The following is a 13,857-nucleotide window of genomic DNA, read 5'->3' on the forward strand; positions in this document are numbered from 1 at the left end:
GTGGTGATTTCCCTACTCCAATTTTATCCACTTACACTCCATTTTATAACTAAAAAAGAAGTGTAAGTGGATAAAATTGAAGTAAGGAAATAATTACCCTAAAAATAAGATCCATTATCTGATTTTTCTTTTAATTTTAATTTTTTTTAATATGAAAAAAATGAATTTACCGTATTATCCTCGTTTAATTAATAATTTCAATTTTTAATGTCTGCATTAAACAAGCGCAGTTTTCGTGTAGCTAGCGTCCATGATGGTGACCTACCCCAAAAGCGGCCATGCACGAGAGGCAATTGCGACCGGACACATTTTTCTCGAAATTATTTTATTTTTCAACTTTAAGAAACAACGAAGAAAAATGAAAATTATTATTAGCCATTTATAGTAAGGATATGACCAAAGAGAAAGCCCATTTATTAGTAGCCACCGAAACCTCTTTCACCGATATTATCCAATGTTGTCCCGTTTTCAATTAAGACCCTCTAAATTAGAGGAAAGGGATTGATCGATAGGTATGGGCATGGACTGTGGACGTAACAGTGACAATGTCTGTGGAAGGAAGGGAGGGGACCATATTTTCCCATTGTTTTTGAGTGACATATGAACGAACGAATGAATGAATGAAGAAACTTCAACAATCCAAACTTGATCTTGAAAGGCCTCTCTCGACTCAATTATTCACATGGCATTGGCATATATTATGTTAAGCCAAGCATATTCTCATGTTCTTCTCCCTGCGCTGCGTTGCCCGATCTGTCAACTTGTTCTTCTAACTTTATAGCTTTTCTAAGGAAATAGACACCACCATGTCTATTAGCTTAGAGGGGAAAACATAAAATAAACAAGAAGAAAGCTGCCAAAAGTTTAATAAAAGCGATACTGGGGATGTGGGGAATGGAGCACATAACATCAAGCGTATGATTTGATGCTTTAATCACTTGAACTACAAATTATTTGTAAACCCGTGAAATTTTGGTTATATTTTATAAATTGTGTGAATTGAAAAAAAATCCGCATCAATCAATCCTATCCTGAAATAATAATAGAAAAGAATTCCTAATAAATCAAATCAAGATTAACCTGGTCGGCAAAGTGGATTGAAAGAAACCCTCATGATGCAAAAAGTGGTTTCAAATTAAAAATTGAAGACTTTTAATCATTGTTTTTCCGCATAGGTAAGCAAACTCCAATCTCAAGCCTATAATATTCTACTTCCAATTGATGCCAATCTGACTGCCGCTGGAAGTCCCACAATGACAACCAATGAGGTAATGCCATCTATAATATAATATTATACATGTGGATCTAATTCTAATCCCATAAGATTTCTAAGGGCATATTGGTCCATTAGCATTGAATGAATAACATGGTTTACAGCAGGAAAAGAAAAAGAGTAGACACCATGTTTATAATATTCACAGTAAAATTTTGAATTGATGAAGGCCAAGTTGACCTTCAGATGATATTATCCATTCATAAGCAAAATGGAAACTTACAAGAATTGCATTGGCATTAATGCTAAATTTAACTAATGGAACATTACATTAAAAAATAAAAAGGGAAACAAAAAGAGCTGCACAACCACCACCAGCTTCAATTTCCCTATATCTTCTTCTTCAACCACCCAAAACATACAGAAATTTTTATTTTTTATTTTTTAAAAAAAGATCAGGAAACACCAACAACTACTTTGGGTTTCAAAAGAATTCTGTCAGCAATCTCTCTTCTTATTCAGTCAACCATTTACAGGGGCCAGCCTCCCCTAGCAGGGAAAGTACCGTGGCCGAGAGCAACAGACCGATATTACATAAACTTTCTTCAACTTGTGCTTCTTGTCATACTTTTTACATCATTAACAAAGATACAAAAAGAAGAAAAAAAATCAGACACCTAGACATACCCCCTCTAAAAACCAATAAATCTATTTTTGTTCAACATGTGACCGCCTTTTTCGAGCTCTATTTCAGACGAGAAGGCAAGTCTCGGGCTGTTTGAGCTGTTGTTTGGCTTGCTGCTGGGACCAGTATGCATGGGCTGTTAGGACCCTGTCCAAGAGCTCTTGGGGGACAGGTTCTCCCCTCCTTTGTTGAGGAGATATTCTTGCCGTGTGTACGAGTGTTTTCCACTTATCCTATACACCCCAATGAAACAACACCATCAACAACCAAACCCACATCACATGCCTCACTTTTTAAAGCCCACAAACAGAAAACACACAAATAGCAGCAAAACTTATGTAGATAACGCAATGGTGGGCACTTGGTATTGTGAAACATGTTGAAGGGTTAGATTTAGAAGAAGCGTGTAATGTTAGAATATAAGAGATTCCTTGAGACAGTTGTATATGACAAATAAAGTTATGCAAACCAACAAAGCTATAAAGACTGTCTAATCATTTGCCTCTGTTACAAGCAACCAATTTGACAGACAGAAAAACTAGTACGCTTGTGGGCCTTAGCCATAAAAAAGGACTTTCAAATGAGGAAACAAGCAAACAATTAAGTGAAAGTAAAACATCCTGTGAAATTCAAATTTGAAAAACTTTACCACCACTAGTTCTACAGGGATTCAATTAGGTAACAAATAAAACAATAAACCCAATTGCACTTGATTTATCATTGCCAAATAGACTCCTTACCTTCAAATCCACATATGTTCGATGCTTAGCATTATCAAAAGCTCGTAGCTTAACATCACGCCACCTGTAAATAACAAAAACTATTAAAAACTCCACATTGCAGTTAAAGGGGCTGTTTCCTCACCCACAAGGCAAGACAGATATGCCTGATCAAAGTAGGGTTTAACTGAGCAAGTCATGGTGGACCAAATAAAACTTTCGAAAATGCTAAATCTAAAGTTATGCTCATGGGTCATTAAAGTACCTTCCAGTGCCAAGTTTCTCAACCGCTTGGACAAGTGCTTCCACTTCAGCAACAGAGAATGGTCGACGGATTCGGCGCTGCCCAATATCAAACCGCTTTGATTTCCTGTGCCCAGGAACCACAGCTAGTGCCTCTACACTCATATCTGGCACAGCAACCAGGGCTTTAGAATCTGTTGTGCTTTTCTCAGCAGACATATCAGTTGGAGAGGGTGCTGAATCATGATCACTTTCGATGAAGTTCCCTAAACTGGCCGTATGAGGCTCAGGTGAGGCTTCACTGGTAGGACCGGACGGATACCTGGTGCAAAATCATTATGAGCTCAATGGAAATCAACTTTCTAGTCTTGCTCTGAAAGCCAACCAAGGAGATTGAGCTGGCATCACAACTATATCAGACTAACATGCATAATCCAGTTCTTACATTATTAAATCTTCAATGAAAGCATTCTAGGACTCACAAAATTTTTAAAAATAAAAGAAAAAGGAGCACGGAAAAGAAGAAGCATCACCATACATAATCAACTAGCATAATGCATTACCTTGTTAGAGGCTGAAGTACATTGCAAGGAAGCATGCGGGGAGAATCCCCAGAACATAGAGGTGGAGGGGTTTGGGAAGGGTTAGGCTCCAAGGTAAATCCCAAGGAATCTAGCTGGTTATCTTGAGAAATTCCTGTCTGCTGTAAAGTTTTATTGTCGTCTCTCACTTTCTTTCCCTGAAGAAGTACACCAACGCATACTCCACCTCCAAGTACTGCTGTCACTGCGTCCATAACCGTCTTCTGCAGAGCAATCACACATCATCAGAATCCAAACTAAGACCGTGTGAAAGGTGAGTAAGACGGACTGTTTCAGGTAAATTGCAACAGCTTGCTTTGAGGAAGACAAAATATGAACACTCATGTATATGCATACTCATTTACACCAATACAGTATACTTCATAGCTGAAAATGAGGGAAAAGCACAATCAAAAGAAGTCCCAAAGTACCTTCAATGAACCAACAGTTGCAGTGTCCGGGATCTCTATGAATAGCTCGGGCACCCTAAAAGACTTGATCCTGAGCTTCACTGAGTAAAAGGAACCTCTTGGAATGTTAGACACCAATCAAGTAAAAATTGTACACATTAATCACTCTGTCAAAGTTTCTCATACCGTGAGAACTCCTTGATTGGAATGAAGAGTGTTGACCTGCTAGCGAAGAAGATTTCATAGCGGCTGCATAATTTTTTCAAACTGCTTAGTTAAAAACTGAAGTGCATACATCTCAAAACATTTGAGATGATCAAATTCAGATTGAATAGCATGTGGTTTGGAAAATGACCTCCTTGCATCTTTGAACATGAAGCATCTCCAGTGATTCCCTTACCACGGGAGTCAAAGAAGCCCTCTCTACTAATACCTTCATCAATATTCAGAACTGCACTACGGTCGAAAAGCTTCCTCTTCTTAAAAGGAATATTCATTTGAGATCTTTGACGTTTGTAACAATTCTTCCTATTGTGGTAGTTTGGTTTCTGATCCCTATCTGAAGATTCCACAAAGAAAAATGCTATTAGAAAACAGATCACCATAATTATGCAGCATTGCTAATAAAACTTTACATGAAGCTCGAGAAACTCACACATTCTTTTAGTACAAGGCAGCCACTTACAGGAATTAGAATGTATATCATCCTTCAACTTCGGAGCCACTTTCCAATATTTCGAAGCCAATATTTTCCTTATTCGTCGGTCTCCAATACGCGATGGCGCTGGCCTTGAATACTTTATTGAGGTAACAGGGTGAGTACACCCAGAGGAGTTTTCGTCATCATCTCTACTAACTACTTTTACATCATCCCGGCTAGTGGGGAAAGATCTCTGAGGAATATGGTCTACATACATAGGCACCTTGGTACTACTATCTGAACTAACTAGTGCAGGAGGTTCCCCTTCCCAGACCACTGGATCCTCTAAACCGCACATACCAGGCCCGGTACCAATTAGCACCTTCGCACTCTTATTGGTCTCATCTTTTATTAATGTTTTAACTTCACCATCTAACTTAAATTCACCAGCCTCCCTGCAGCCAGAAGAGCCTGCTTCTATTTTGCTAGTAAAACTTCCCGTCTCATTCTTGCATTTTCCACTCACCAACATATCAGAAGCAAACCTCTCCGAGCAATTGGAAGTTGTCATAACAGAACTTTCATTCTGATGAACAGGAGACTCCTTGGAGCACGAACTTTGATTCGGACCTTGTGAGATATGATCAGATACAGGGATTCTCCTATCACAGCTGCCTTGATCGCAAGGTTCCACTTTCAATGGTTTGTCACCATCCAGACAATTTTCCTTCGTACCTGCACACTGATCTTTTGACGTATGACTGGAAGCAGGAGAACTCTCTCCCTCGAGCAATAACTTGCCAGCTATGGTGGCCAACAAGTCAAAGGCACCCATTGAATTGTCGTCAACTCTCTTTCTAATTGCACCTCTCCTCTGGAAATCATTATGAAAATTAAACATTTGGATCATAAACATAAAATGCAAATCACAAAGAGTCGCTGGATATATATACCCTTGCTGATCTGGTAGCTCGAGGAGTGGCAGGCACCTGATAGCCATTAAATCCGTAGTCCAACCTCTTCTGCAACACCATATCTCAAAAATCATACCACGATGATTACATAAACCACAAAGAACGAGGAACAATTCCTTTCAACAAATATACACTTCACCAGCTGCCAACTCTCAGAATCCAAGAATATGAACTCCTGACAACAGATGAACGCAAGCAATTGTTGGATCACAGAAAAAAAAATCTCAGATAATTGACTATGTCATCCAACATTTAGTGAGAAACACAAGTTCCCAAATATTCCTCATAACACACTTTGCACAGGAAAGATAAACCCATCAATCACCAAATTGTTTATCGACGAAGGCAGCAAAAGAATCCAGGGAGATAACAGAAACATTATTAGCTAATAGCCATTGCATTTAGTTTCAAAGAAACCACAATTGGTCAACAAAAACTCCCAAAACATATAATGAAATATCAGTCATAAATTCATGCCAGTAACTCCCATCAGATCCACATGATCTGACTACACGGACATTAACATAGCAGCCCGGGAAAGAACAAGGCACCCAACCCACGTCGCACCCAACCAAAAACTAACGGAAAAATAGACTTGATAACATGAAAGACCTTCTACACAGTTTCTGCAAATTCAGACAGGAGTAGCATAATTTTCCATTTTTGACGGAGTAAAACAGAAGCGGGAAAAAGGGAAAAATATATAAAAAAATAAAAAAGGGCCTTAAACCACAGCAAAACCTTACATAAAAAACGCAAGATATAGATCTGAATAAAACTTCCGGCCATCAAAAAGGAAAATTGGGACCAACTGAGGCAATTTGATTCCCAGGGAACTATCCAAAAAACTTGAAAATCAAGAGGTCTTAAACCCTCAGCCAAGATCGACCTTGCAGAACACATAATTCAGATTGTGTGTCCGCAACAGACAAAAATAAACAGAGAAACTTCATTTTTCGAAGTTTTGAGAGAATTTAAAATTTTTTGAACCAAAATTACGATGGAAATAATGAATTACCACCAGAACACCCAGATCGAATCCATTGAACCCAAACTTCGGAAACAAAACAGATCATCCATGACAATCATTGAAAAAAAATCAACCCAGGTTTTTTTTAAAGACCCAATTGATTGCTCAGAATTTACGAGCGGAAAAACCCATAATTTGGAGCATAAAAGACTTTTGGGTTGAATTACACGTGAAAAAAACCCGAACAATTCTCTCCCCTTTCCCGCACTTTCTCATCAACCAAACGTACTGTTCAGGAAAGGCTCATCGAAACCGTAAAACCCACATCACATAAACGGAAGCTTTTGCAATTTTCACGAAACAAAACCACGAAAACACAACATGCTCACCTCTGCACAACGATTTTTCGCTAAAAGTTCAAAGCTTTACACCGAGAAATCAAATTCTGGAGAACTTTCAGGCGAATGCAAGATCGGTAATTGTCGGAGAATTCAAACAAGAATCTGGAATTTATCTTTCTATCACCACATCCACACTTTTTCCTCTCCCATTCTCTCTATCCCATATTTTCCCGGAATTTATTTTTAAAAAAATTCTTTTGCTTCAAACAAAACCCATTTTCTCTCTCAGAAAACAACAACCAAAAACTCGTCTTTCTCTCTCCCTCTGATCGCCAAAACCCTCTGAAAACCACCAACCATTGCTTAAACCCCCGGCTCTTATACCATTGACTCCGCTTACCGAACCTATCGGTAATTCCTGTGGGCTTACCGGCTATAGTAGGTGTGTGGAAACCACTAAAAGGACCGGTTCTTCGCGCTTGGGTGACCCACTTTCCAAGCGCCTAGTGATCGTGACACGTGGAGGGCTCCGGGATTATGTGGCTGCTTGTGGTCCGCCTGATCGAAAAAAACGTTGGGTCACGAAGACAACGAGTCTATGTTTTTTATTTTATTTTTCGGTTATAATTTTGGTAGGCAGTCCGGGAAAAAATATTTGGCTGCCATATATATATGGGGTAATTTTTTGTCATCTCACATGAAAATTGAACAGATGGTGTTTGGTTACCAAGAAACAAGATACCAAATGGTATTAACAATTTACATTATTCTTCTTCTCTCTTTTTTCAAATGGGTTAACTACTTCCCAACTTGGGAATATTAACATTAATTGTGTGAGAAGTGTAATTTCTTAAGTGAACATTGTGGGAGATGAATGAAATCATTCAATTAAAACCTAACTTTAGTATCGAAAGGATTTTCGCAAGCTTCGCACGAGTCGTTGGTCTTTAGGAATGTTTTGTTTGATAGTAGGATTTCTAAAAGAGATTCAATTTTTCAACATCAAACATATTTTACCATTTGTCAATTGCTTGTGTAACCGTAGACTGGATCGATTGAGATTACGAATTTTTAATAAAATGAATCGTGATTGATAAAGTCTTCTCAGTATTAATTAAATGTGATATGGAATTAACTATCCTTTAGCACAATGAATTCACTTTAAATCCTATGAAAATAGGTTATTAATAAATGTAGTACCAAACAAATCACGTGCAATTTGTGGGTGAATTTGTTCAAAGTGGACTATATAATGACTAAGATATTCTCCAAATGCGTCAAGAATTAGACCACTTTACAGTATAACAAAAAAAAATTATAAACTCTTTCAATATTGTGAGAGATAAATACCACTAACCTAAAAGCAAGTCGACGATAACAAAGAAGTATTATTATTTATTTTTTTATGGTAGCTAAAGTGAAAACATGATTTCATTAGGCCAAAATTATAAGAAAGAAAATGATAACCAATTTAAATGTGAAAATTGAGATAAATAAAACACGAATATTTACCACCACAAGTCATTCTTGGCCGTACTTACGAAGAGTAGCTGACTGTAAAAGGAAGAGGAGAAAAAAGGTAGAATTAAGCAGTTACCCAGTTACGTATCAAACTCAAAAAAGTTTCACGCGGGGTAGACCGTAGACAAGTAGAGATCTAGTCGTCCAGGACACCTCCCATTATTTTATGCCTTGCTTCCTTCCTTCTCTCTCCTCAGCGTCACCCTCAGATCTACAAATAGTACTTTTTTCTAACACGGATCCGAACGTTCCGACGGGGACAAACTCGTCATTTCAGACGTACGTCAATTGTTAAGTTTACCTTAAAACATTTTGTTGTATCCGTCCCAGCAGTTATCCCGATAAGCATGTTGCGCACCTTTTTCAGCGTTGCTCAAATTTATTTTAAAAAATATATAAAATAATAATAAAAACAGAAGAAAAATAAATATTTATTTTCTTTTATTTTATGTAATGTTTTGCTTTTGTTTTTGGATTTAAGCGGGGGAGTGACGTAGGACGGAGATCGGAATCCGACGTGGCCAAAAGGGAGGTCCCAATTGGTCGCTTTTTGGTGAGTGTTGTTATCTCTATCAGTAGAGGAGAAGGACGACAAGGAGCATGAGCATATGCAAATAAATTTTAAAATTTTCGAACCTGGTGGGGCCCGCGGGTGGGATGTGACGGGGAGGAATCTCCGTTACGGATAACGGGAGGACGCGAGTGGTGGTGGAGAGACGAGATAGCAAACGCCGTTTAATTCGGGGATAAAGCAGTGGTGGTGGTGGACCCCACTGCCACGTGTTTTCAATTTTTGATAAAAGCAGTGAGAAAGTTGGGGGGTGGGGGGGAGAGTTTGAAGAAGTTTGACGATTGAGAAAGAGGTCGTTGTGGAGTGGACACGTGTCGGGCGAGAAGAGCGGTTTGCCAGGCAGGGAAGAAGAACATGGAGAGAGAGGCTAGCTTGCTTGTGAGGGAACGTGGGGCTTATCGCTACACGTGGCGATGAGGGAGTGGCTGTCACTAACTCGAAGAGAGAAACAGGGGCTTCTATTTCCTCGCTCTTTGTTTAGAAAGTGGTAGTTACGCACACTAGGTGAAGAGAGTTTGGTTGCTTCAAAGATTGCAGCTTTTTTCTTCCTTTTTAAAGAGTTTATAAAGCAATGGCTCCAAACTCATTTCTCAAAATGTTAACTATACTTTTTTTTTTTTTTTTTTTTACAAATTTATAAATAAACCCAATCTTAGACATATATTTATAAAAAATCTAAACACTATTTAAACATAGAAACACACCAAAAATCAACAATTGTATATTTTTTGGGTGTGTTTATAAATGGGTTTTGAGTGTGTGTAATGATGGGTTTTGGGTGTGTTTATAAAGTGTTTTGGATGTTGGGTTTTTTTTTTATAATTTCAGCTCCCATTTTTGTGTTTTAGTGAAACTCCTTTTTTTTTTTACCCACAAAAAAAAAAAACATTTCATATCCCGAATGTTGCACTATTTTCTTATTTTTGTGTCTCGTCTCATGCAATCTATTATATGAGAATATAGATATAGGAACAGTAGATGGTAAATTTCGGCATATTAGTCGATGTGTCTCCATAGTAAATGACATCATCCATCCAAAATTTACTACATTAAAAATAAAATAAAAATAAAAAAGGTGAGCTTTTAAAAGTGTTTTGGAAAGTCTTAGTGGATAATTAAGTAATGTCATTTTGTTTTTCACATTGTGACAAGTGGTTGATGGAAGGAGCAATTTGTTGTGATAAAGAAAGACAACTGACATTAGAATGCAACATATCAAATGTTTCTCCCATCCTTTCCTCGCAAAAGTTGCCCTCCACCCCTCCCCTAACACCCCCGACCCCTACCCTTCCTCATCCGGCCGGCCTCCTTCCCTGCAATCTACCTTTCCCCTCCCTCGTCCCCTTTTGCCCCTTATCCTCCCAGGGTTATGGCAATGAAATCTGGTGGGGCCATGGTCCAATAATTTATTTATTTTTTGTATATTTAATTTTGATTTTTTTTTTTTTTTAAAAAAGGGTGATGATGGTTGATTGAGGATAAAGCTAGCAAACGTGATAAGTTTGTGAGCAAGAGGGTTCGAAAACCCTTCCAACCATAACAATTAGTTTGGACAACAAATAGGTTGAAAATAAGAAAACACTGGAGAGGTCATGCAATGCAAGAAGCTTTACCTTCTAGCTAGCGGCAATGAATATGGTCCTTCCTTGTGTACAATTTTGTACTTTGTCTTGTGTAGTTGTTTGGATATAGTCCCAATTGCAAAAGACAAATTTATCTATTTGAAAATATATATATATATATTTATTTATTTATTGATGGTCATGAACTCCAATTCAAGTGGCATGGAGATAGAGTGGATAAACAAAACGACATGGATATGTAAAATACAGGATTTCCAATCATAGCAAGAAAATGAGGGAAACGGATACTCAATTTAAAATGAGTAAACATAATTTCATACTTGATCTCATAGATACACATAGAATTATGTGGAATCCTAAGCAGCTGAAATTCTTAATCCGTAATTTAAAACAATGCTAATTGATGTTTATTGAATAATCTAGGGTAACAACATTTTTTATTTATTTTTGGTTGTGTGACTAATCTGCTGAATGGGGGATTATCAAGGCATGTTTTTCACCTTAATTAGTGTTGATTTTATTGAATGATGATGACGTTTGGCTGGATGTTATGTCAACTACTTTATAATCCCACCAAATTTTTATGCAATTAATAATAAATGAAATAAACAAGAAAAAAAAAAAACGTTGACATATGTTATGAACCAAGTTTGGTGATATTTCTAATCGTAAGTTATGAACTAAGTAATATATTTATTGATGATCAATTGAAACAAAACTATAAACCCCTCATAATTACAAAGAAAATATTTTGACTTGAATTTTAACACACTTAAACCGAACGCTAAACCCTATTACCCGACTAAGTAATGACGTAATTAATGTTTTAATTAAAAGTATTTATGTTTTTCTTTTTCTTTTTCCTGTAGATCTGTTAGAACAAGAAAGAAAGTACATGTTAATCCAGCTTTTCTGCCCTGACCCTGAGAGTCCGAGTCACATGAGGGGGGTGGTGTAAAAGGCACATGACCAGTGAGATGGGTGGGTTTGGCAGCTAGCTAAGCTGTCTGGCCCATGCATGAGAGAGAGAGAGAGAGAGAGAGAGAGAGAGAGAGAGTTGGGCAGGGTTAAAATAAAAAAGCAGCCCCAAGAAAGCTGGAAAAAGTGCAGCAAAATGTAGATTATTGGATAAAATCTGTGGACAGCAAATAAATGTATGTATGCGATTCCATCGAACCTCAAGAAAACTAAGCGTCGGGAGATCTATCTGTCTGCAGCAGCTACAACTTGCAAGAGAATGAACAGAACCAAACCCAACTCATACATAGCAATCTAATCTCATCTATACATGTATGGCATTGGCATATAATTATAATGTGGTACGCCTTTTATTTTAAAACAAATGCCAACATTGTTCTCAGCCTTGTTCAACTGCTGCCAGCTGATATTTTGATTGGATTTTGGATCTCCCAACACTGGGACCACAACTTGGTTGTCGGTTTTATGCCAATGACTTTATTCTTTTTTTTTTTTTTTTTGGGTGTGTCAATGTCTTCATAAATTTTAGTTATAGGGTTGAGTATAACGGTGCCAGTAATTTTTTTTTTTTTTTTGTTTGTTGGTATTTGGTTACATCGCATAAGCTAGAAGGTTAATATTTTCTGATCGAGAAATGCTAAAGAGATCATATTTATAAACCACATTTCTTATAGAGGTAAGATTCATATTTTCCAGTTTTATTAGAGATGTGTACATAAGGTGATCTACAAATGTGGTCTCCCTAACATTACTCTTTTTGATCACGTTAACAGTTACAAAATGTTACAATTATGTATTACTTAGTACTTTGTCATGATAACTGATGTAGCAAGTGATGTTAGTTGATGTGAAAATCGATTATAGTGTCCATATTTATCAATGATTGTTAATTAGTTATACATACATGAGCGACTAATACGAACATTTGTTTTCTTGTAAATAATGTTAAGAAAAACAGCCAAGAACTCTCATCATCAATATTTTATGGAAACAGAAACAGAAACAGAGAAAGAAAAAGAAAAAGAAAAAGAAAAGTCTTGTTTATATTTGTCCTTTTAAACCTAAAGTTTGGAGGAAGTTAAATTGAAGTTCACGTAACATGAAGATTTCTTGACGTAAAAGGGACAAACAGATCTCATTCATTGAGATGTGGTTGTGGCAGTTGAGAAAACTCTTTGCTGCTTTTCTGTTCCATGGAGCCTTTCAACACAGACTTTGTAACCCAACAAACAGCCAGTAGAGAAATTAAAACGTATATAAATAAAATAAATAAATAATATATCGGTGTTAATATACATGTGGCAGCAGATGCTTATTCGTCAACAGTAAATCACAAGAATATCATAAAGAACAAACTAAACGACTTTTAAAGATCAATGCATTGGGTTCGGTTCACACGTTACTTATAAACTGTTGACTTCCATCTTGGTTTTTTATTTTTTTTTAGCACAACAAGTTGTTGTCGTGAGACTTGAATGACAATTATGGCAAGATAAACTTCTGATAAAATTGATATATATCATGTCATTATTTAAAGGCGATAGTTTTTTAATTTTATTTTCAGTGGAAAGGAAATCAAATTCGAGACTTATTGTGAGAAAAAATACCACTAGATTAATAGTTAGTTGGTCAACCACGGCATGTTTTACTGTTCAACGATTCATTTTGTTCTCTCATCAAAATAACATAAAAATCGAACTCATTAATTTGTTGATATTTTGTAGAAAAATTACTAATTTTTAGCATGATGATGTGATATAAGTTATAACCGTTGTTTTCTTGTTAAGCAGTCGACGGCGTAGACCAAAAAACCAAAAGAAGTAAAAAGGAAAATGAGTTGGCCAAAGACAACAACATGGACAAAATGGCAAGAGAGATAGGAGTTAATTACCAATTCCTACCAAGCAAGCATGGCATAATTGACTATGATAAGTCATTGACCAATGACTCATCCAATCCAAGCGAGGGAGAATGGCAGTTTCAAACTTTCTTTTTCCTAAAATAATCCCCAATAATTATTCCCACCGACTCACATTCAAAATGAAAATGGAGAACATATTCGGATTACCCTTTGGTTTTCAACAGAATACACTACCCAACCCATTAAAGGAAAGGATCATTTGCTGTGGAGGTAGAACAAGAGCCAAGTTGCCTTTAGAATTTTAACCAAAGTAGGGTGGGTGACCTTAAATTATTTCTTTAAAACTTACTTTCGAAATATAGCGTTACCTTCATTGCCGGCATGCGTGTGAACGCTTAAAATTATTCTTCAATGCTAATCTAATAGTGAAATTCTAGAGAAATTTATTATTATATGACGGTAACACCATATAATATGCTGATTTGATAATATTAAATCACTCAAATTATAATACATGCTTGTGATATGTTTATGGGTGAGAGAGTGCAGTAATAGTAAATGGAAATT

At 36.8% G+C, this 13,857-nt stretch overlaps 1 protein-coding gene across 2 annotated transcripts; it reads right to left on the minus strand.

Moving 5' to 3' along the window:
* Positions 1-1,632: 1,632 nt before the first annotated feature.
* Positions 1,633-7,141, minus strand: LOC103322291 (telomeric repeat binding protein 1). Of its 2 annotated transcripts, none has more exons than XM_008224205.2 (10): positions 6,825-7,141; positions 5,445-5,640; positions 4,537-5,365; positions 4,207-4,410; positions 4,038-4,100; positions 3,873-3,952; positions 3,424-3,665; positions 2,883-3,182; positions 2,639-2,702; positions 1,633-2,131 (listed from the first exon to the last, which is right to left on the minus strand). In XM_008224205.2, exons 2-10 carry the CDS (start codon positions 5,523-5,525, stop codon positions 1,964-1,966), a joined length of 2,031 nt encoding a protein of 676 aa, XP_008222427.2. In that variant the 5' UTR covers positions 5,526-5,640; positions 6,825-7,141; the 3' UTR covers positions 1,633-1,963. The 2 variants fall into 2 exon arrangements, with proteins under 2 accessions (XP_008222427.2, XP_008222420.2); XM_008224198.2 differs by having other exon boundaries at positions 4,507-5,365; positions 6,825-7,139.
* Between the last annotated feature and the right edge of the window lie 6,716 nt (positions 7,142-13,857).

The sequence above is a fragment of the Prunus mume genome, linkage group LG1, assembly GCF_029339155.1.
Source record: "Prunus mume cultivar Tortuosa linkage group LG1, ASM2933915v1, whole genome shotgun sequence".
Lineage (NCBI taxonomy): Eukaryota > Viridiplantae > Streptophyta > Magnoliopsida > Rosales > Rosaceae > Prunus > Prunus mume.

Coding starts and splice junctions, on each gene's coding strand:
- LOC103322291 (XM_008224198.2), bottom strand. CDS start 5,525: ATGGTGTTGCAGAAGAGGTTGGACTACGGATTTAATGGCTATCAGGTG. Junction 3,183..3,423: donor GTACTTCAGCCTCTAACAAG/GTAATGCATTAT, acceptor ATTTTGCACCAG/GTATCCGTCCGGTCCTACCA. Junction 2,132..2,638: donor GAACATATGTGGATTTGAAG/GTAAGGAGTCTA, acceptor TGGGGTGTATAG/GATAAGTGGAAAACACTCGT.